General features: G+C 39.0%; 2 protein-coding genes across 4 annotated transcripts in view; both read left to right on the top strand.

Moving 5' to 3' along the window:
- Positions 1 to 24,696, top strand: part of EXOC2 (exocyst complex component 2) — a 217,468-nt gene that overhangs the window by 11,190 nt on the left and 181,582 nt on the right. The window lies entirely within an intron of this gene.
- Positions 18,475 to 19,314, top strand: HUS1B (HUS1 checkpoint clamp component B). Its single transcript, XM_003799343.1, has one exon. The coding sequence runs from the start codon at positions 18,475 to 18,477 to the stop codon at positions 19,312 to 19,314; it is 840 nt and encodes a 279-aa protein (XP_003799391.1).

Below are 24,696 nucleotides of genomic sequence, written 5' to 3'. Positions count from 1 at the left end.
GACCTGTTGTTACCCAGAAGTGACCTATAGAAAAGGAGTTGTTTTGCTCAGATCTCAGTGGTTAATTTGGATTCATCTGATTGTATTGCAGATCAAGATTGTATTGCAACTCCACTGTCTGGAGTTGATTGAGTAACCTCTTACAATGTAATTAGGGGACTCTCAGTTTCCATTGCAGTTTTTGGCAATTTCTACTGTGGCACACACAGATTTATTGGCTCAAAAAGCGGCATGTGGGACACAGTACAGAATCAGAATGGCACCTATCCGGTAGGAGAACAAATTTAGCTGCCATCCCCCTGGAAGGCCTCATCTTGTGGCTTCTCACAGCTGGAGTTTCACACAGTTTTGAGGTCTCTGCTGCTGTCACATAGGAGCTGATGTGTCCCCAGATCTGTTCCGCTGAGCCACAGTTTTACTGAGTAGCTGGCACTGGGCTGGGCAGTGCAAGTACAAGAAAGAGTATCCTCCTAGCCAAGACCGTTGAGGATGACTCTTTATCATGGAGCTTGATACAGTCATTCTTGAATTTTTCTTTAGGGGATATTGTTATTTTTTATAATGACTTTCTTTTTGATTTTAAAAAGTTTATGAGACAGAGCTTGCGGAGAGGAAATCTCAAGTGGTCACTGTTCCCAGGGAGGCTGTCTGCTGCTTTGTGTCCCCTTCAGGGGACTGCCCTCTAATGCTCTGGAATTGGACTTTTCTGTGTATTCTAAAGCCTAACTATATTTCTAAAAAAAAAAAAGAAAGAAAGAAAAAGTTACATTCATGCTTCCTGCCACAGGGAAGGCAATGTGAAAATGTATTTAAAAGACACAATCTCCTAACCCTCATCCTTTCTAGCCTCATTTCCCCCGTAATATCTGGGTGTGCATCCTTCCCTCCCCTTCTCTACATTTAGAGAAGCTCATCTGCTTTCACCGAGGTAGCTTTTGTTCTGTTGTTATTTTTTTTTTTTTTAATAGGAGTATTAGGGCATTTTTAAAACAGAACAATGATTTTCACACATCAAATGCAGAGTAATTTTTGAGACGGCATGGAAAGATTGAACATGGACTGAATACAAAGTCCTTCGTAAAGATAAAACTAAATTATTTATAGGTGAGATGATAGAATGTCTGAGGTTTGCACTAAAGTACTCCCTGAAAAACAACATAAAAGTGTGTTGAGGAGTTGTAGTTAAAATGAGAGAAAATGTTGAAGCTGGGTGATGGGAACATGGAGCTTTATATGCTAGTCTCTTTTTATGTATGTTTAAGATTTCCATAAATAAAAAACAAAAAATTCAGACATTTGGAATAGCGTAGAGCTAAGAAAGGCTTGGGGTAGAATCCCAACTCTGTCACTTAGAAGTTACGATTTTGGATGAGCTGTTTAATCTGATAATCCTGCCCCTGTTAATAAGACCACTTGGCATTTTAGAATACTTCTTTCCAGGAACTTTTTCTGTGCATCTACCTATATGTATCTATCTGTTTATCTGTGTAACTAAATTTATGTGCTTTTTTGATTTTAGTTTAGCTGATTTTAATACTGATTTATTATCAGTATTCACTTAGTCTTGCTTATTTTTCATAATGTTTTGCTTGCTGCATAGTATTTCCTTCACTGGACATAATGTTTTACTGAAGTCATTTTCTGATTGTTTGAGATGTTTTTGTTTTTCCCTCTTGTTATAATAAATTTTTGCCTTCATGGGAATCTTCATGCTTAGTAACGGTCCCTGTGTTTTGTATTTTCATCATTCACCTTTCAGAATATGTTTTGAGTCAGAGTATAGACTTTTGACACATTTGCCAAATTAGTTTTCAAAGTCCTAGATTGGTGTAAACTGCTGCCAGCAATGCCCGGGAGTACTACACAGATTCAGGACACGATTATGGGCCTTCGGCATTGTCTTAACTATGTTAACCCAGTGTTAATGGGCCAACAACGGAATCTCTATTTTAGTTTGTGTTCCCCTTGTTGGTATTTTGGTTGCGTCTCCTTTGTCATGAATTATCTGCTTATGTATTTTTCCACTTTTTTTTTTGAGGCTCTTAGTGTTCTCTTAATGATCTTTGTGAGCTGTGTTTATAATAAAACTAATCATATTTTGTCATTTTGATTATTTTCTCAGACTTACTATTTGGCTTTCAAATGTGGTTTTTTTTTTTTAAATTAACCTATAGAAGATGTACTTTCCTGTATGGCTGGGAACTTAGTGTGTTCAGTGTTGTGATTCTTTGAAGACCCATCCCGACAGCTGTAATATACGTTTACTTTGTTTCTCTAGTATTATATTTATATTTGTCTTTTTAATCAAGAATTCCTTAACTCTGTGGATGTTTGAGGTAATGTAAGCAAGAACATTATGCCTTGAACTGTAACTGAAACATTTTTGGGATTGGAGTTAATATGTTAAAAATTAAGAGGCAAGAAAATAAAGCAGTTGTTTGTTTAGAATGAAATTAGGCTTAATCTTTGGCTATCCTGACCACATTTCATAGTCAGTGTTCGGAATTTTCCCATCATATCATGGAGTGCAGTGCAGTGACTTTAAAGAAGTGTTTCCCCATTTGCTGTGGAGTGCATGCACCCTAGTTCCCAGGAGATAATCATAGTTGTGTGCAGTTGCTATGGTGTATCCAGCACTCTCTGCCCTGCTTCCGTCTCCTTAAATTATGAAGCACAAATCCCATAATGTTTCTCTATTCTCTCTCTCTCTTTTTTTTTTTTTTTTTTGAGTCAGTCTTGCTTTGTCACTTTGGGTGGAATTCAGTAGTATCGTCACAGCTCACTGCACCCTCAAACTCCTGGGCTTGAATATTCCTCCTGCCTTGGCCTCCCAAAGTGCTGGGATTACAGGTGCAAGTCACTGCACCAAGCCTCTATTCTCTCTTATGAAATATTTCATCTTAAAACAAAATAAAAATTAAAGCCGTTCTCCTAGAAGTTGTTTACCCAGTCTTTACCGTGGCAGCACACTTAATAACCCTCTTAGTCCTCACAGTTGCCTTTTGAGCATGCTTGTAGCAATATTGTGTTACTTTTATATAGGTCTCTAAAGTTTGCGGAGATCTCTGATCTACATGATTCCATTTAATCCTCTCAGTATACCTCTTGAGTTAGTAATCATTCCTAGGACCTGGATAAATCATATAAGTTCTGAATTTATTGTATCTTCTGACTTGTAGTTAGGAGTGTTTTCTAATAATTTTGTACTTCTCTACAGCTGAACAGTTGGTTTGTCTGGTAAAAGTGTGTTAATGATACCAGTGTTCTTTGCCTCATCTAAGTCAATTCACTTTGTATTGATTAAAAACTGTTGTGGGTGTTGTTAATGACAGTCAGCATCTTTCATTGCTTCCCCTTGCCACTAAAGAGTGGTTGGGGGTAAACACTTATGGGAAAAGAGTTTTATTGGGGTGCCCTTTTCATATATAAAGGAGCACATGAAGTGTGTGTCTGTCTTTGTGCATGTAAACATGTGGTTATCTCTAGTAAGTCACTTGAGCCAAACTGCCAAGGTGTGATGCCTACTGTAATAAGTATTGCTTGCTTGTGGGTTGTTGGACAAAGTATTGATAGGCTATCCTTGTAAGGGAGTTGAGAGAATGAAAAGTTATTAAATAGGGAAAACAGAAAAATGTCTGGACATAGTAAGTGCTAAATAAAACAGTTGCTATTGTTATTAGTTTATGTTCACTGAATTTCCAAGATACATTATCTGTTGTTTAATGGCTGCTTTCATCTTTTATTCATGTTTCTTGTATTATGTCTTATTTTATATTGAAAAGGCAACATAAAATCATATTATGTTAAATATTTAACATAAATATTTATATTAAAAAAAGGCAAGAGCCCCTTAAATGCTAACTCTGCATTACACATGAAAACTTTACTAAATAAGGAGTCAAGCTCCCTATAATGTATAATATGAGCAGGGTCATCGGGGAACCTGTTTTTCCATAGAGTTCAAGAGTCATGAAGCAATGGGTAATGTGGTCCCATTTCTCTTGAAATGAAGACTGTGCCTCCTCATGCTCTGGAAAAGTCAAGGGTTGGGTATGCTGTCTATGCTGGGAATCTGCTTGTCTGTCTTCTCTTTATCACTAATCTGTTTTGAACATGACCCAAAAAAGCCAAAAAAAAAAATAATAAAAAAGGCCCTAAAACAATGTTATTACCATGGCAAGGTCCCCCTAAAGCACATGAAGTAGATAAGGATTTCTGCATATTCTTCTCTTTCTTTCCTCCTTCCCCCAAGCCTGAGAACCTCTTTACTTGGTGAAAGGGAGGATTAGCATCAACTTGCTGTAGCCCAGAAAAGGTTGAAAAGGGAAGACTTTTAAAATGTAGGTCCTATTGTCCAAATATGCTGAGGCCAACAGTGCAGATGGTTGCAATTGAAGAGTCCCCTGGAGGGGTAAACAGGGAGCCCCAGAGTAGGTTTGGGGCACAGGAAGCAAGGGGAAAACGTGGGCCAGAGCCTCTGCAGTGATTTTCAAGGAACAAAATGGGCTGGGCAGTAAGCAAGTTGAACAAGTTTCAGCTTGGATTGTTGTAATAATTTTGGAGGGTTCAGGCTGTAGGGAGTGAGTGGCTTCTAGTTGTCTGTCACTGAAGATGTAGGGCAGAGTGTCCTCACTACAGGAGCCTGATTGAAGAAGGATGGAAGACTCCCATTGGCTTAGGTTTTTGGCTTTCAGTTTGCACATCAAAGGTAAGTGTAGTAAGCAGTAGCAGGCAAGTTGTCTGAGTTCTCTGGAAATTAGCTAACTCTTCTCTGGTCCCAAGGCCCCGAGATGTCAAGTACCATGAAGTACTGAAACATGAGTAGTAATAAAAACATGAGTAGTACTAGGACCAGGACCTTCTTTGTACCACAAGTTCCGGATTTAGTAGCAGGGAGGAGAAAAGATCAGTAGAGCAGTAGTTCTTATTGCTGCTGAGAAGAAGCATAAATTTGACCAAGAAAAGAATGTGAGTGAAAGTCTTCACGTAGCTAATTTGTTTCTCCCAACTACTTTTGAAATTATTCTTATGATTTGTAGATTTTCTTTCTTTCCACCTTGGCATGGCCTAACCTCATTTTTACTGGTAGGCTTTGAGAAGTGTTCATGGTTCACATTTGATGTAAGGTAGTTTTTATTTTTTATTTTTTTTTAAACTCAGTATGTGAAATCTTCTGAGGAAACACGACCCAAATGCTAACTAGCTAGCCAAAAGAATAAATAAATAAGCCACTTCCAAGGCTAAACAAATTCCATCGTTATTGTTTTACAGAATTATTGAGGGAAAGGAAGTAATCATGTCAGCAACCTTTATCATTCATTTGGAACCACTTGTTCTGTAATTATCATGGCAGTGAAAAACTCAATTTGACCTTAGAGTTATCTGTTTGGGTCTAATGATTCAAATTTGGCTAATTACATGTGAATTATGATCAATTTGGTGTTTTTGCATAATTTCTAGGTCAGAGTTTGTTCTGTTACTCTTTGAACCCAGCATAGGAATATAAAATTTGATTAAAAGTGATGATAATGATCCTAGTTTTCCATTTTTAGCTTATAGAATATAGGCATACCTTGTTTTATTGCACTTTTCATTACTATGACTTGCAGATGTTGTGTTTTGCCAATACTGTGTTTTTTAAAAATGAAAGGTTTCTGTTGGTGCTATTTTTCCAACATATGTTCACTTCATGTCTCTGTGTCACATTTTGGTAATTCTCAACAATATTTTAAGTTTTTTCCTTATTATTGTGTTTTTAAAACTAAATAATGTTCTGTGTACTATTGTGAAGGCAAGTATAGATTAGAAATATCCTTACCAAACTAGTAAAAAGTTATGTATTTTCTTTCAATCTTACAGTATAAGCCTACCTTATTTGGAAGTTTTCTTTAGGAAGAACACCTCATTACTAATGACATCTAGTACATTATGTTGTATTTTTGGAAACAGTGCTCTTGATGGACACTGTAGCTCATGCCTATCTATAATCCCAGCACTTTGGGAGCAGAGGCAGGAGGATCACTTGAGTGTAGGAGTTTGAGACCAGATTTGGCAACATAGTAAGATTCTGGTCTCTACCAAAATTTTGAAAATTAGCTGGAAGTGGTGGGGTGGGCCTGTTTTCCCAGCTGCTTGAGAGGTTGAGGGCAGGAGTTGGAGGCTGCAGTGAACTATTACTGGAGGAAGAGAGTCTGGTTGCCTGTCACTTTTAGCAAATATGTAGAGGCGGGGATAGGTCCACCAAAATTTTATTTGTCAGAAGGCCAGCGATTCCGGAGACGGTGATAGTATTTTCTCCTAGACTGTTGTGTTCTTCCATTTCCAAAATCACAGTTTTATACATAAAAGTTCTGAGTAAAAATCATGTTCATCTTTATCTTAAGCAACAATAATCAGCATTACCCAGGAACCAAAACAACATTCCAATTCAAAGTTAATCTCCTAAAGTCAATTGCTCTAAACTACTCAAGAGACACACATTTAGTTAAGCTGAATTTACAATACAGCAAAAATGGGAGACAGGAGTTGAAGGTCATGTAGGACCTACACCAGTCAGACCAGCTGTGTCATCTCAGTCCTGGCCTGAATGATACCAACTTATTCTCACTACATGTGCTTTCACTATGATCATGCCACTGGCCTGTAGCCTGGGTGACAGAGTAAGACCCTGTCTCAAAAAATAAAAAAATATTAAAAAAAAAAAAAGAAAAGAAAAGGGCCAGACACAGTGGTGCATGCCTGTAATCCCAGCACTCTGGGAGGCCGAGGCAGGTGGATTGCCTAAGCTCACAGGTTTGAGACCAGCCTGAGCCAGAATGAGACCCCAGTCTCTAAAAATAGCCAGGCATTGTGGCAGGTGCCTGTAGTCCCAGCTACTTGGGAGGCTGAGGCAGGAGTACCGTTTGAGGCCAAGAGTTTGAGGTTGCTGTGAGCTATGACATCATGGCATTCAACCTAGGGCAACAAAGTGAGACTCTCAAAAAAGAAAAAAGGAAAGAAAAAGAAAGCATAGCTCTCAAATCTTTTTTTGTTTTTGTTTTTGAGACACAGTCTCACTTTGTCACCCTTGGTAGAGTGCTGTGGCGTCACAGCTCACAGCAACCTCCAGCTCTTGAGCTAGGGTGATTCTCTTGGTTCAGCCTCCCGAGTTGCTGGGACTACAGGCACCTGCCACAACGCCCAGCTATTTTTGTTGCAGTTGCCACTGCTGTTTTAGCTGGCTGGGGCCGGTTTCAAACCTGTCACCATTGGTATATGGGGTCATCTTCAAATCTTTACTATTAGAAAAATTTTAGCTCCTCCTAACCCTCAGGGTTCTGTGAATCCAAAAAATCTGTTCTGTTTCTAGGTATTTTAAAAATTGCATTTTATATCTCTGAATGAATAAATGTATGGCAATATCCTACTGCATTTTCATAGATTAACTCTGGTGTTGGCAAAAGCCTTGAGTTGTTGAGTGGTAATTGGTACTATTTAATGGAAAACTAACCTATACAAATAAAAGATAGTTGTATTACATTATAATCTTTTAATTTTTCTTTGATAAATGTGCATTTTAAAATAAAGACCCCACAAATATCTGAATTTTACCGTAACTTTCAATTTTTTAGGTCATTCTTTATACCGTATAGCTCTGAGTAAAAAGAGTTACTTCTTTAATTTGGGGCCACATGCAGTGGCTCATACCTGTAATCCCAGCATTCTGGGAAGTGGGAAGATCCCTTGAGTTCAGGAATTTGAGACCAGCCTAAGCAAGTGCAAGGCCTTATCTCTACTGAAAAAAAGAAAAATAGAAAACATTAGCCAGGTGTGATGGTATGTGCCTATAATCTTAGCTACTCAGAAGGCTGAAGCGGGTAGATTGCTTGAGCCCAGGAGGTAGAAGTTACAATGAGCTAGGATGATGCTACTGCAACTCTAGCTGGAGAAACAGAGCAAGACCCTGACTCAACAACAGAAAAAAAGTTTTTAAATTTTATAATAATACAATTTAGTAAGAGATCACCACTCCTGTGCTCACAATAAGAGAAAAACTGAACAAACTGAAAATCTACAACTTTTAATACGTCCATTAGAGAATCGAGGTCATAGGGCAGACTGCAGTGAGACAAACAGTCATATATACAGAGCATCCCACTCATTAGCCCTGAAGTTCAGGAATGGATGTCCCTGTAGGAACCGGTTTGGGGGTTGTTTAAACCAATATGTTATGCCCATCTTTGAACAAGACATTATTACAGGGCATACTAAAAGTAGAAAAAAACATAGTTTGAAGAAACAGAATAGGCATTAGACCCAAACTCAGAAGTAGTGGATATGTTAGGATTATCAAACTGGGAATTTAAAACTATGGTTATATGCCGAGGGTCCTAATGGAAAAACGGATAACATGCAACAGATGAGTAATGTAAGCAGTGATGTAGAAACTTAAAGAAGAATAAGAAAGAAATGGTAGAAATTAAAAACACACACACAACACTAACAAATGAAGAATGCTTTTGATGGATGCTTCAATAGACTGGATGTGGCTGAGGAAAGAATCAGTGAACTTGAAGGAATGTCAATAGAAACTTCAAAAACTAGAATGGAAAGAGGAAAAAGATTGAAGAAAATGGAATAGAACATTTAGAATTTGTGGATAATTATACAAAGTATAATAACAAACATAGTGGAAATACGAGCGGGAGGACAAAGAGAGGAAGGAATAGGAGAAATATTTGTTATAATAATGGCTGAGACACCAAAGCACAGATCTAGGATACTCAGAGAACAGCAGGTAGACAAATACCAAAAAATCTGTACTTAGGCATATCATACTTGAGCTGCATAAAAATCAATGACAAAACAATTTTGTTTGTTTGTTTAAACAGAATCTTACGCTGTCACCCAGTCTCTAGTGCCATGGTGTCAGCCTAGCTTATAGCTACCTCAGACTTCTGAGCTCAAGTGATCCTCCTGTCTCAGCGTCCTGAGTAGCTGGGACTACAGGTGCCTGCCACAGCTAATATTTTCTATTTTTAGTAGAGACAGAGTCTCAGTCTTGCTCAGGCTGGTATCAAACTCCTGAAATCAAGGGATCCTCCCACCTCAGCCTCCCAGAGTGCTCGGATTACCTGGTATGAGTCACTGTGCCCAGCCCTTGAGACCACAATTGAGAAAACCACTCAGTGTTTTTCTCAGCCATTGTTGGCCCATTTTTTTTCTATGACATAGGAGCCATGGCTGGGGAATTTCAAGCACCTATTTAAGTCCCTGGCTGGGCCTGGGTTTTTGTTATTTATTTATTTATTGTAAATAACAAACATTTATTTCTTACAATTTTGAAGACTAGAAAGTTCAACAGCAAGGAGCCAGGAGATTTATTGTCTGCTAAGGGCCCATTTCTCAGAGACTATGCCTTCCAGCTGTGTCTTCATATAATGAAAGGGCCTGGGCCTTTTGACTTATGGCAAATTCAAGCAGATAGTACTACCACCAGAAGGGTATTGCCCACACGGACCTAAAACACAAAGAGCTTTGGATTCTGACCTGAACATCAAGGTTGGAGACCTTGCCTTCAGCAGTGAGTTCATCTTTGGGAACAAGCTAGACACCGTCTGTGGCAGTCCTGCTGCTGCTGCTTTGGAACCCTCCAGGACCAAGAGTGTGACAGTCTTTCAGTGGATGTGTAGAGCCTGGGAGTCACTGGGTCCTTGCCTTTTAACAGACAGACTTTTGCAGAGCTGCCAAAGCCGATACTAAGAGAAATACACCACATTCCCTTTTACATGTCTGGAGTATAAAAACCTTAAGAGATTCCCAATCCTTAAGCCCACTCAGTGAGAGAGGCTCTTGAGAAGAAGTACTGAGGGACTCATGGATAAGTGTGGCCTATGAGGAGGAACTGAAACTTTACATCAAGCCACTCCCTGTCTATACGGACCCCTGGCACGGAGACTTGATACTGTACATGGGCTGTGCATGGAAGGAGTTCTGGACTCATTAATGCACTATTACACAGTTCAGCTGAAGGACTGTAACATCCTGTGAACCCTCTGCCTTAAGCGATAATCCTCCATCCTCCCCTGTAGAGCCTAGGGGCTGTGGCAGACCAAAGCAGTGAGCCTGCCATTTTCACCCTTATTTTATTTTTTTAACACATAAAAACAACAGCTTGAGGAGGATCAGGAGTCAAGCTAGAAGGCTAGCAGAATAGTCACACTGCCTGCAGGTACCTCTCTGCCCTGGAGATGAAGACCACCTTCATCTACCACCCACCCCCTTCCACCATACAGGTCCCAGCAAGGCTCTTAGGCTATTCCCTTTGCCCCACAGCTCCAGCAGCACTGGTGGATCCCAGGCAGAATTGTATATCCTCCAAAGGAAACTCTCCACACAGGGAAGCTTTGGTTAGGACTAGGCGAATTTGCTGAAAGTTGTGACCACAGCCTCTCTCTCTAGCAAAAGTCAGGGCCAGTAGGGAAGTTCTTCATCTTTGCAGACACCTGTGTTTCAGATCAGCTGGAAAGATCTGGCATGTAGCTAGAATGTGGGAGTTCAAGATGCACTTTCTGCACTTCATATGGAGCAGAAAGGTTCTGAGCTCAAGGAACCACAGGACTCAGTGCCGGAGATCAGCCAGGTGCTGGAGGCCAAGTGCTGCCAATGGGAGCAGTGGAGCAGGGCTGCAGGCACATGCTGCTGTGTGGTGCATTTGCCTAGCTCAGAGGACTTTGTGCAGTAGAGAGTGGACGTCACAAATTGCCTTGTTCTCCCCATGGGTTCAAATTAAGATGCTGTTTGGCACCTCTTGGCATTCAAACCCTTCATGGACAAAAGAATTGTTGGTCTTAACTTTAAAGCACTGCCGGGAGTCACCTGGGGGCTAAAAGGGGAGGCTGCTGGTCCTAGCTGCAAGGGGTCCCTCTGTTCTGAGGCAGACTGTTTTTCCTGGGACATTTCTCCCCTTTTCTGCTCTTCTTTTTTATGTTTGTGGAGAGGGGAGATTGTGGGGCTAATAACTATTGATTTACATTTGTCTTAGGGAACACAGGGATGCTACTTCCTTGATTGGTTTGATAAGAGTGGTGTTAATACCAACAATAACAGTAGCATTTATTGTTGGTCAGAGACTTTCCCTCTTATTCCAATTCATTTTAGCCACACATGCTCATTTAACAGATTGAGAAATTACACTGGCGGAGGTGAGTGGCCTGTTGAGAGTCTCCTGGAGCTGCTAAGTGCAGAGCTCATGTATGAACTGTGATTTCACCCCAGTCCTGTTGGCCTCCCTTAGTGAAGGACTCCAGGCCTCTAGAGCCCTGGGGCTGACATCCTTTTGAGGTTGGTTATATTGTGTCTCTTAATAGATAATTCAAAGTCATATGAAGGATGAGACAGTTGACTGGTTTGTGTGCCACTTTTCAGGCTACTCTTATTCCTTGTGAAGTAATTTATCTGCAGTCTGGTAAATACTTTTCTCCATGAGCAGATCACAGTCCTGAAGTACAAATTCTGCCTTGAGACTGAAAAGAGAATGAAGCTGGGTGGTGCCTGTGGTTCAAGGAATAGGGCGCCGGCCCCATATGCCAGAGGTGGTGGGTTCAAATCCAGCCCTGACCAAAAAACAAACAAACAAACAAAAAAAAAACAAAAAAACCCTGCCCCCCCCCCAAAAAAAAGAAAAGAAAAAAAAGAGAATGAAGCTTCCAGAGTGGTGGAAAAGCTGAAGGCGTGTGGAACTGTATTTAGCAGGGGATGGAATCTCATAGACTTTCGGTGCACAAGTCATTCCTGTGGTGTTGCAGCTTTAGAAGCCCAACCCAGAGCTAACCGAGAGGGTGGGGCCCAGCAGAGTGGCTTCTTATCCTTCCCTGCGTCAGTCTTATGAGCCAGATAGCAAATGTGGAGTGACGATTTCAGGACAAATACCTTTTTTTTTTTTTTTTTTTTGAGACGGAGCCTCAAGCTATCCCCCTGGGTAGAGTGCCATGGCATCACCCTCACAGCAACCTCCAACTCCTGGGCTCAAGCGAGTCTCCTGCCTCAGCCTCCCAAGTAGCTGGGACTACAGGTGCCCGCCACAACGCCTGGCCATTTTTTTGGTTGCAGCCATCATTGTTGTTTGGCGGGCCCAGGCTGGGGATTCGAACCCGCCACCTTAGGTGTATGTGGCTGGCGCCTTAGCCGCTTGAGCCACAGGCGCCGAGCCACCTTTTTTTTTTAAAATTGAAAATTCACTTATCAAACTGGAAGAGCTCCTTTCCCTATCCCAATCCATTTCTATTAACGTGTAAGTTCATTTATCATAGTAATTAATATTTCAACTCCAGAGGAGATGTTGAGAGCTGCATTTGTACATAATGTATAAAAAAAGTATTTGCAAACAAACGTGTTCATTGGGCAGCTGTCATGTCCTTGAATGGTGCTAGAGCTAGAAAGATTAATATGATACTTGTTCTTGAGGAACGAACATACTGAGTTGGAGATTCTTTGTACATATTTATTTGGCAGCTTTATATGCCTAGCACCAAGCAGCTAATAAAGTACAGTCAGTCCTTCATATCCATAGGTTCTACTGTATAGATTCAACCAACCAGGGATCAAAAATAATAAAAAAAATCAAACAGTGCAACAATATAAAAGTACAAATAAAAACTAATACAGTACTACCTGCGCATAACTATTTACATAGAATTTACATTGTATTAGGTGTTATAAGTAATCTAGAAGTGATCTGAATTATGCAGGAGGATGTGTGTGCATTATATGCAAATATGCCATTTTATATAAGCAACTTGAGCATCCATAGATTTTGGTATCGCTGGGAGGTCTTGGAACAAATTCCTCACAGATACTGAGTCTACTGTATTTCTTTGCCTTTATTTGTTGAATGGTGGAGATAAATATGAAAGGCAATTATTTCAGCCTGGTTGGAGGTGAGGTGAGGGAAGGTGAGGCTAGTTCCTAAAGGAAGTGATGGCTGAGTGGGTGGCTAAGGAAGAGAGCAGGCCAGGCCTTCAGAGACCTGCCACTGAGAGACAGGAGAATGTACATTTCAGCAGTGAGCGTAGGGCTGTGTGAATGGTGAAAACAGAACTCCTTTCACCTGGAAAGGTGGGGCAGCGTAATTAAGTTCCTGAGTGTTGGCGGCCAACAGAGGCAGAAATTTCAGCCACTTTACTGGGTTGTTTGAAACATAAGATGCTAATCAAAAAGCACAAACTCAACACTTTTTAGATGTTCTGTAGAATAATGCAGGTATCCATTGTGAATATTAAGAGGGAGAAAGTATATATTTTTCTAGAACATCTGGGCAGCTTTTCACTTGACCATCTGTAGAAACTAGGGCTTAAAGAAAACCTTGGGAACTACCATGTGACCTGGATGCTCTGTGCTTAGTTTAACAGATCTGAATCTCCCTGAAGATGAGTTGGTGACCAGGAGATACAAAAATAGAGGGTGAAAGAAGTTGTCCAGTTGACTGACCTACAACAGGGATAGCTAGGGGGACAGTTAGGGGACTGTGTAGGGGCTTAGGAGACATGATGGAGGCACAGTGTTGGTGAATTTCATTGTCCTGTGAATGAGGAGAACATGGAGCAGGATCAGTACGAAAAAATGTACACTCATATATATTCAAACTGTGCACTCACATATGTTATATTCAAACTGCAGAAATGAAAAAGAGAAACTCTTGAAAGAAGCCAGAGGGAAAAACACCCAGTGATAGGGGGAGCAAGGATAAGAATTATATGATTGGAGTGAAATATTTAAAATGCTGAAAGAAAAAAAAACTCATTTTTTTAGGATTTTCCAGAGAAACATAACCAATAGAATATAGAAGCCAATTCGGAATAGGCTTACGTTATTATGGAGGCCGAGGAGTCCCACAGATAAGCTCTCTGCACACTGGAGAACAAGGGAAGCCAGTAGCATGGCTCAGCCTAAGTCTGAAGGACTCAGAACCCGGGTGCTGCTAGTGTAAATCATGGAGTCTGGTGCTAGAGAGCCTGGGAGTTCTAATGTCCAAGGGCAGAAGATGGGTGTCCCAGCTCCAGAAGAGAGAGAACAAACATTTTCTATGCTGTTTGCTGTCTTGGCCCTAAACCAATTGGATGGTGCTGCCTGCTTGCAGTGGGAATTGAATGAGCCTGGCTGTGTTCCCATAAAACTTTATTTATAAGAACATGCAGCAGACTAGATTTATTTTGATGGCTGTGTTTTGCTGGTTCCTGCTCTAAAATGTGTATCAGGGAAGCTCACTGACTAAGTAAATAACGGAATTTTACAAAAGAAACCTCAATACATTGACCACATATCCTTGACATTTATAGATTATATTCTTTGACAAAAAACAAGTAAATAATAATAACCAGGATATAAATAAAAACTAGGATTTAAAATTCAACAGACTTAACCATGTGAAATTCTTTAAAGTCTTCTAGAGTTAATCTTGAATAAAAGAAGGGGTCAAAACTGCAATCATAGAGCATTTGTACATGAACAGTGAAACAATGATGTAGAAAAATATGAATTGGAAATCAGGATGAAATATCTGAATATCTAAAAAAAATGCTAAAATTGTCTTAAGATTTATAAAATATGGACACATAACCATGAAAAAAATTACCAAATAATCATGCCCAATGAGATATGAGAAATAGATGGTTTTAAGCCATTTACAGGAAGCCTACAAAGAACAGAATATTCCTGTACTATTGAAACAACTATAAGATGACAAGTATAGGAAACTTCAGTCTTTGTATAAGATGAGCATACTGTCATGGATATAGGTACTGCTTAATAACATTTGTGAACTGCTGAATGCTTTTGGATGTCAAAAGCAAAGAAAGAATACAAGAAAATATAATTGTAGACCAATTTTAAATAAAATTGAAGATGTAGAATTCCTAAGTAAAATGTTAGCAGATCAAATCTGGAAATGATTAAAGGACTAATGGAATCAACTAATGCTTATTTCTAGAAAATAGAATTCAGTAATTGAAAATTTATTACTTTAATTTGCTATATTAGTAGGTGAAAAATATTATCTTAAAGGATGCTGAAAACCAATTTGAAAACATTTAATATCCATTCCTAATCTTAAACATAGACTCCTGTGATAGAGAACAGAGACTCCTGATAGAGAACAGAGAAATATTTTGTGTGTCATAATAACAAACTTAATAGGAAACATCATGTTAATGGTGAAATGTTTAGGCATGAGTTCTCACAACAGAGAGAAGAATGTAAAATTAGTTCTTGAGAGGTCAAAAAATCTTAATGTATAAAGATATACATTTAGTATATAATACAACTATACTATGTATTTATGGTACTAAAATTTCACGAGTGGCAACATAAACCTAAAAAAGCTTCTCAGGGGGTACTAATGACAGTTTGGAAAACACTGCTCTATAGTATTTCTGAATATCAGACTTGTTTCAGACTTGTTTAAGTCTAAATATGATATGTCAAGGTAGTGCTAATACTTTCCATCAGAAATCCAAGAGGATTATTTTTAGTAACAAGACAGATAATGCTTGCTAATATCACTGTTAATCAACAGTGTTTTGGAAGTTAAAGGAAATGCAGTAAGGCAGTTAAAATAAATGATATATAAACATTGAAGAGTAAGAGCCAAAATTACAGGATGAAGGTAGTGAGATTTTCTACTTAAAAACAATAAAAGATCAACTGAAAAATGATTTCAAGTGAGAGAGGGTTAGTGAATTGACTGACTTCAAAATAATATATTTTACATAAACTTTCCCTGTGCACAGACCTGAACAATATATTGACAGTCATAAAAAAATGATTTGAGTAAATGGAAAGAGTCAATGTAAATATCTTAAATATCCTGGAATTATCTAGTAATAGATACATTTCACATAATTCATAAATTCATTTAACATATACGTATTCAGCTTCATTTATATAGCAGATACTGTTATGCTATTTGTATAGGAGTGTGTCAAACAGATAAAAACTACTTTTCTCCTGAAACTTGCATTCTAGTGCCTAGAGACAGACGATAAACAGGTCTAAGTATGATATGTCAAGGTAGTGGTAATACTTTCCATCAGAAATCCAAGAGGATTATTAGAATTTGACAAAATATTCTGGGGCAATGCCTGTGGGAGAACGACTAAAAGAACTTGTGAATGATTAATTGTCGTATCATATTTAAATGTGATACAGGAATTAAATCACCCTGGTAGGTGCAAGAGAGGGCAGTGGGACAAACTATAGAGATTGCTGAAACAGACTCAGGCAAAAATGGAAATTATTGTCAAAGATAAAAGTGATATTTCAGATCAGTGGAGAAAAGTAGACTGTTTAGTGAAACGATATTATGTGTGTTGACTAGCTATGGGTTTCCATGAGTGAAATAATTAAATTGATAAAAACAGGTAACATTAAAGTATCAGAAACATGACTTTAAAGTATGACTATAGAAGTAGCAAAAAAAAAAGGTCAATGGAGTTGACATAAAAAGATTCAGTATTTCCCAAGGGCAAAGAGTACCATAAACAATTTGAAAAGTCAGATGATAAACTAAAGAAGATATTTTACAGTACATATAAAGGACAAAGGGTTAATGTTCTTCCTAGAGATCTTAAAATTAAGGAAAATAAGCCCAATAAAAAGATACAAAGGCCATGAAAATGGAATTTGCACACAATGCAAGTTGAAACCATTTATTTTATTTTGCCTGTTAGATTGCTGTAGATAGAAGGGAGTGGGGGCTCGGCGCCTGTGGCTCAAGTGGCTAAGGCGCCAGCCACATATACCTAAGGTGGTGGGTTCAAAACCATCCCAGTCTACCAAACAACAATGACGGCTGCAACCAAAAAATAGCTGGGCGTTGTGGTGGGCACCTGTGGTCCCAGCTACTTGGGAGGCTGAGACAGGAGACTGCTTGAGCCCAGGAGTTGGAGGTTGCTGTGAGCTGTGATGCCATGGCACTCTACCCAGGGGGACAGTGTGAGGCTCTGTCTCAAAAAAAAAAAAAAAAAAAAGGAAAAAAAAGAAAGTAGTGGGAATGTTGATACAGCTTTCTACAGACCAGTTTAGGATTTTAAGTTAGCATTTTTTTATTTTTATTTTTTATTTATTTTATTATTTTTTCAGAGACAGTGTCTCACTTTATCCCCATGGTAGAGTGCTTTGGTGTCACAGCTCACAGCAACCTCCAGCTCTTGGGCTTAGGTGATTCTCTTGCCTCAGCCTTCCAAGTAGCTGGGACTACAGGTACCCACCACAACACCCGGCTAATTTTTTTGTTGCAGTTTAAGCGGGGCCAGATTTGAACCTACCACCCTCAGTATATGGGGCCTGCACCCTACCCACTGAGCAACATGCGACGCCCTAAATGAGCATTTTTTTGACCAGCACTTCCTCTTTAAATTTAATGCAAGGATATGGTTGGATAAAGGGGTCAAAGTATGTTGTACAAAATGTTCAGTCATGTTCTAAATAGCAAAAAATCGGAAATAAGGGGTGGTGCCTGTGGCTCAGTGAGTAGGATGCTGGCCCTATATACCGAGGGTGGCGGGTTCAAACCAGGCCCCGGCCAAACTGCAACAACAAAAAAAAATAGTTGGGCATTGTGGCCAGAGCCTGTAGTCCCAGCTACCAGGGAGGCTGAGGCAGGAGAATCGCCTGGGTCCAGGAGTTGGAGGTTGCTGTGAGCTGTGTGATGCCACGGCACTCTACAAAGGGTGATAAAGTGAGACTCTGTCTCTTAAAAAAAAAAAAAAATTGGAAATAAGGAGGTTTGAGCCCGCCCGGGCCTGTTAAACAATGACAGTTGCAACCAAAGAATGGCTGGGCATTGTGGCAGGTGCCTGTGATCCTAGCTACTCGGGAGGCTAAGGCAAGAGAATTGCTTAAGCCCTAGAGTTGGAGGTTGCTGTGAGCTGTGACACCATGGTACTCTACCAAGGGGGACACAGTGAGACTCTGTCCCTAAAAAATAAAATAAAAATCGGAAATCATCTAAATGTCAGTCGTGTTATTAACTAAATAACTACACATACATACAATGCAAAACCAAGCAGCCATGAAAATGATGTAAATGGTTTGTATTTACCAGCGTGGAAGACGTCCATATGTAACTGTGTCTGATGCCTAATTGAAGAAGACAGTATCAGCGTATATATACACCGAAGAGATTATAAGTGCTTAGTTATGAGTGATGATTTGATCTTCATACTGTTTAGAGTATTCGGATATTTATGCAGGGGGTTAATCCTTACCCTTTTTATACCAGAGTGGAAACAGTGAAGCCTTTTGTAAGCCGGGTGGAGGGAGGGTGGGAATGGGGTTTCGGGGGCCCCAGGTGGAGGCGGTCCTCGGGCAGGGGGAACCCTAGTGCCGCCCTGCGGAGGGCGGGTGGGAGGGTGAAGAGGGCAGCACCGCCCAGACTGGAAGGGCTGTGGCGCGCGTTTTCTCTCTGGACTGCACCAAAGCTGCCGCTGTCTTGGCATCATGAAGTTTCGTGCCAAGATCTCCAGCAAGGGCTTCATAGAGGTCTTCATCCAGCTCAGCGGCACCGTCGCGAAGCTGGCGAAGGTCTGTGTGCTCCGCGTGTGCCCCGACAAGCTGTGCTTCAGCTCCGCGGGCTCCACGCCCGTCCGCGCCGACAGGCTGTGGTGTGAGGTGGGGCGGGGAGCCCTTTTCCGCCAGTTTCACATGGAGGGGGTTTCGGAAGAACTCAACGAGATTTATCTGGAGCTGACTTCAGAGCATTTGTTCAGAGCAGTGAAAAACGCGCGGAACGCTGCCTCTCTGAAACTCCAGCTGACTAAGAAGCGTCGCCCCTGCCTCACGGTGGCGGTGGAGCTGGCGTCCTGCACGGGTCACACTCGTGTGGTGGTCCATGATCTGCCTGTGAGGGTGCTTCCCAGAATATTGTGGAAAGATTGCCTGAAGCCCCGTGTCCGAGCCTGCGATGTGAGCGTTTATCTGCCAGCTCTGAAGACACTGAAGAGTATTGTGGAAAAGATGGCGAACATGGGCGACTACATGCTGGTGGAAGCAAATCGAAATGGTCAAATGAACTTGAGTATAGAAACTGATACAGTGTCTATTAAAAGTTACTTTAAAAATCTTGGAAATCCTCCAGAGTCTACTCTGGCTACACCTCAAAACCGAGACCAGGAAAGAATGGTACAAGTGTGGGTAGACAAAAGGAAGCTTCTGCAGTTTTTTGAGGGACAGCAGATAAATCCCACAATGGCAGTATGCAATATTTTGAGCAATACTCTTCTTCATCTTGTTTTGGTTCATGAAGATGTCTCCATTCAGTATTCTATTCCTGCCTCATGAAAATTCAGCTAATCTAGATTTACTTTTTAAAACTTATATTTTCAAAACTGAAATAGATCCTGGCTTAATTGGATTGGAAGTTTGTACTCTTGCTGCCTTGGAAAAATTATATCGAAACATCATCAGTGAGACAGTTGGATAGTTCATCTTTTTGTGTTTAGACTTTGTTTTTTTTTTTTTTCATGCTTAAGTTTTCAACAAGAAAACATTTTCTTTTGAACTCCTTTTTGAGGAAAAAGAATTATAGCAAAATAAATAAAAAATTTTTGAATACTGAAACAATTGTATTAGTGCTTCATTATAAAATGTTACTGTATAAAGTGGGAAATTTCTCCTTTTAAAATAGTTATAAATATTTTCTGAGGACTTTTCTAAATTTAGAGAGCTCAGTATATCTGAAAGATGTAATTAATTAATACATATTCTTTGTTAAGCTGTGTGTGTTTCTTTTAAGGGACATAAAAAAGAATATATCAAGTACATACATAGTTTTAGATTTAATCATCTACCAAGTTTGAATTGGTTAGGTATTAGGTTTGTTTTTCACATGTATCATATTCACATAAGGAATCAAGGAAATGCAGACATACCTTAAGGAGATTGTATTCAGTTCCAGACCACCACAGTAAAGCAGATATTGCAATAAAGGCAGTCACACAATTCTTTCAGTTTCCTAGTACATATAAAAGTTATGTTTACACTATCTTGTAGTCTCTTGAGAGCACAATAGCATTATGGTTAAAAAAACCAATGTACACTTTCCAATTAAAAAATATTGCCAAAAAATGCTCATAATTGTCTGAGCTCTCAGTGAGTCATAATCTTGGTTGGTGGAGGAACTTGCCTTACTGTTGATGACTGCTGACTGATAGGGTAGCTGTTGCAATTTTTAAAAATAAGACAACAATGAAGTTTGCTGCATCAGTTGATTCTTTCTGTAAGATTTCTCTGTAGTATGGGATGTTGTGGGTATTTTGCTCACTGTAGAACTTATTTCAAAATGGAGTCAATCCTCTCAATCTCTGCCACTGCTTTATCAACCAAGTTTATGTAATACAAAGGTTGAAGATCAGACAGTTAAGTTGGCAAACTCGTCCTAGAAAAAGTGCTACATACCTCATTATTGAATATCACTATGATCACCTTTGAAGTACTTCCCTTGGGAAGCTGCACCAACACTAGTGCCTAGTCCACCTTTCAAAGCACTTTTTCTGGGATGAACTCACAAACTTAATTATTTGACCTCATATTCTATAATAAGTCTTTCATTGGTATTTGAACAGTGTTCACATCACCTTTAAGGGTAGATTTGATTCCATTTCAAGAAACCACTTTCTTTGCTCTTCCATGAGAAGCAACTTTTCTTCTGTTGAAGATTGATCATGAGACTGTAGCAATTTAATCACATCTTTAGGCTCTACTTTTAATTCTACTTCTCTTGCTATTTCTATCTGTTCTGTATTTACTTCTTCCGCTGAAGTCTTGAACCCCTCAAAGTCATCCATGAGGGCTGGCATTGACTTCCCAAATCCTATGAATCTTGATATTTTGAATCATGAATGTTATTAATGGAATATAGTTTACTGAATCCTATCCAGGAGTTTTTTTAACTACTTTGTCCATACCTATCAGAGGAATCCCTGTGGAAGCTATGCCCATGTGAAATGTATTTCCAAAGTTTTAGAGTTGAAAGTGTGATTACTCCTGGATTCGTGGACCACAGAATGGATGTTGTGTTAGCAGGCTTCATACCAACATTACTTTCCTTATGTGTCTCCATCAGAGCTCTTGAGTAACCAGTGCATAGTTAATTAACAGGAATATTTTGAAAGGAATCTTTTTTTCTGGACAGTAGATTTCAACAGTGGGATTAAAATATTCAGTAAAAAGATGTGCTATTCTGCAGGCTTTGTTTTTCCACAGCATAGGCAGAGGATATTTAGTGTAAGTCTTATAGACCCTAGGATTTTCAGAATGATAAATTAACTTTGCCTTCAATGTAAACTTACCAGCTGGATTTAGCCTCTAGTAAGGAAGTCAGCCTGTCCTTTAAAGCTTTGAAGCCAGGTATTGACTATGGAAGTCCTCAATTCGATCTTTTTCCAATAGAGGGCTGTTTTATCTACCTTGAAAATCTTTGGTTTAGTGTAGCTACTTTATTAGTGATCTTAGATCTTCTGGATAGCTTGCTGTAGCTTCTACATCAGTACTTGCTACTTCATCTTGCACTTTTATATTATAGAAGCCCTTTCTTTTCATAAACGTTATGAACTATGCTTTGCTAGCTTCTATCTTTTTTTCTCTATAGCTTCCTCACCTCTTGTAGCCTTCAGAGAATTGAAGAGAGTTAGGAGCTTTGTTTTGGATTAGGTTTTGGCTTAAGGGAGTTTGGTGGTTGGTTTGATCATCCAAGCAATCAAACTTTCTTCATATTAGCAATAAGGTTATTTGTGTCTTATCATTCTTATGTTCACTGGAATAGCACTTTTAATTTCTTTCAAGAGCTTTTCCTTTGCCTTCATAGGTTGGGTAACTGTTTGATACAAGAGGCCTAACTGTAGGCCTGTTTGGACATTGGACATGCCTTCCTCACTGAGCTCAATCATTTCTAGCATATGTCTTTTTTTTGAGACAGAGCCTCAAGCTATCCCCCTGGGTGCTGTGGCATCACAGCTCACAGCAACCTCCAACTCCTGGGCTCAAGCAAGTCTCCTGCCTCCGCCTCCCAAGTAGCTGGGACCACAGGCGCCCGCCACAATGCCAGGCTATTTTTTGGTTGCAGCCATCATTGTTGTTTGGCAGGGCCGGGCTGGATTTGAACCCGCCACTTTAGGTGTATGTGGCTGGCGCCTTAGCCACTTGAGCCACAGGTGCCGAGCCTACCATATGTCTTAAAGTGAGAGATATGTGACTTTTTTTTTTTAGGATTATTAATTTGCCTAATTTTAGTATTGTTTGTTGTGTTTCAGGGAATAGGGAGGTCTGAAGAGAGGATGAGAGGGAAATGGCAGGTCATTGGAGCTGTCAGAACACACACATTAGCCAGATTCACTCTTATAACAACTGTCTTATATGGGTATGGTTTGTGGTGCTCAAACATAATTATAGTATGACATCAAAGATCTCTGATCGCATCCCTATTACAGACATTATAATAATGAAGAGTGAGGTGATGCAAGAATTATCAAAATGTGATGCAAAGACATGGAGTGAGCACATGCAGTTGGAAAAATTGTGTCAGTAGACTTGCTGGATGCAGGGTTGTCAAAAACTTTCAATTTGTAAAAATTGTAATGTCTATTAAGTGCAATAAAGCAAAATGCAATAAAAGGAAGTGGTAATTCTATAGTCAAATTTAGGTTAACCAAGATATTACTTATGGGTAGTTTCTGGACATAAGCCAGGTTTCAATTTTTTGACCCCACACTATTCCATTACTCTACTTAGAAAATAATTCTTAATCTTATTATTTCTGGAGCAAAGATGTACAGATGTATTAAAGGATAGTACAGTGATGAACAATTTCAGGGATAGTAATTCATTTTCTTTTAAATCAAATTTTAGTTTAGATTTTTAATGGCTTTTGCAGTAAGATAAGTCATTAAATTGAAAAACTTTATATTTGCATTCCTAGTAAATTCTCATGGCTACATTTTTATCAGTAACAAATAATTTCCTACGAAATTTGGTAATAAAACACTTAAACTTGTTAATTTGTTTTGCTGACTTTTAAATTCCATTTGTTATGTTGTGGACCTAGTAGCTTGAGCTCTCTGGCTTATCAAGATCTCTTTCAGTTTGAATAGATTCTGACTTAATGCCATTAAAGTTATAATATGGGCAGATTACACATTTGTTTTCAAAAGTATTTTAAAAGTAGCCTTTGAAAATTATTAATACATAACCACTTTGGAGTCACTGTTTAAACTCTGTGAAACTATTTGCTTATTTCTGAGTTCCATGCAAAAATGTGTGCATTTTTTGTTCCGTGAATGTTTTCAAAGCTGTTTTGTGAAGACTTTTTATAAAGAGCTATTTTTTGCTTCATTTTATAAATATTTTACCCCGTCAGCATTTTTGTAGACTTTAAATATAAGATAAAGATGGAAAACTCATGCTCACCACACCAAGGAAATTATAAGATCTGCATGTTGTTTCTCTTGTAACATAGAAATGCCTTGCCATGTTTGTTTTAGGCGTCTTTTCCCACATTTTTTTAAATAAATGAGAATTTTCAAGCTACAATGCAGGACTTTTTACCTGTTTTATCCTTTCTTTTCTTCTTTCTCCTAGTTGTCTTCCTCTTTATATATTTAATAAAGGGGAAATAAAAAAAATCTGTGTTCTTGGGCTAGGACAAAGTAGCTTATTCTGTGTATGCAGTAATTTCCCCTATGTGAGTAATAAAAGGTGCTTTATTTCTTTACCACAAGATGAAATTAGCTTATGGCTGGGCATGGTGGCATGGACTTGTAGTCCCAACTAATTGGGAGGGCAGAAAATCACCTGAGCCCAGGAGTTTGCGGCTGTACTGAGCTAGGATGGAGTGCCATTCTACTCCTGGGTAGACAACAGATGGAGACCGTGTCTCTTTAAAAAAGAAAAGAAGTTAAGAAAGTTAGCTTGTGATATGTACTCTCAGAATAGGCTTATTCATTTTATTCCTTCTTCAGTGTCTTACATAGCTGTGTAATTAAGCCTGTGTATTGTTTTAATTAAACAAATGAGATTTATGACAGGCAAAGTCAGACTTCTGCTAACCTCTGTTCAATGTATTTATCTAAGAAAAACTATATGACAGTTCTTCAAAGACCATTGCTTTATTACATTTGAATAATATGTAATGTGAAGAAAATTTGTAGACATTTAATGACAACTGTAGACTAGAACTTTCCTTTAAAAATATTCTTGAGTCTGGTATTGGTTGTTAAACTGAAAGTGTTTAGAAACTAAATTCTGTTTTAGACTTAGACTCCTAGACTCTTTTCTAAGAGTGGTAAGAAATTATTTATTTGCTATTTTAAACATAAGAACATTACCCATGACGAGTTAGTATGTTTTTAATTGGAATGAGTTGAGAAGTCATCTCTTTTTTATGTTTTTTCACAAATAATTATTTAGCATTTATTATGGGGCAAGGACTGTTCAGTATATGCTGTAGGTACTGCAGTGTAAAAAGCAGATATTCTTTATATATGTGTGGGTGTCTGTACACACTCATGTATACATTTCTTTCTTTTTTTTTTTTTTTTAAAGGCAGAGTCTTGCTTTTTTGCCCTGGTTAGAGTGCATTGTTATATCTCATTTGCAGATACACAGCCTCAAACTCTTAGTCTCAAGCAGTTCTCATGCTTCACCTCCCAAGTATGCTTGCTATTCTTC

The sequence above is a fragment of the Otolemur garnettii genome, unplaced genomic scaffold (assembly GCF_000181295.1).
Source record: "Otolemur garnettii isolate 467f Iridium unplaced genomic scaffold, OtoGar3 scaffold00149, whole genome shotgun sequence".
Classification (NCBI taxonomy): domain Eukaryota; kingdom Metazoa; phylum Chordata; class Mammalia; order Primates; family Galagidae; genus Otolemur; species Otolemur garnettii.
Note: the sequence above shows the minus strand (reverse complement) of the source record. Positions and strands in the feature narration are given on the sequence as shown.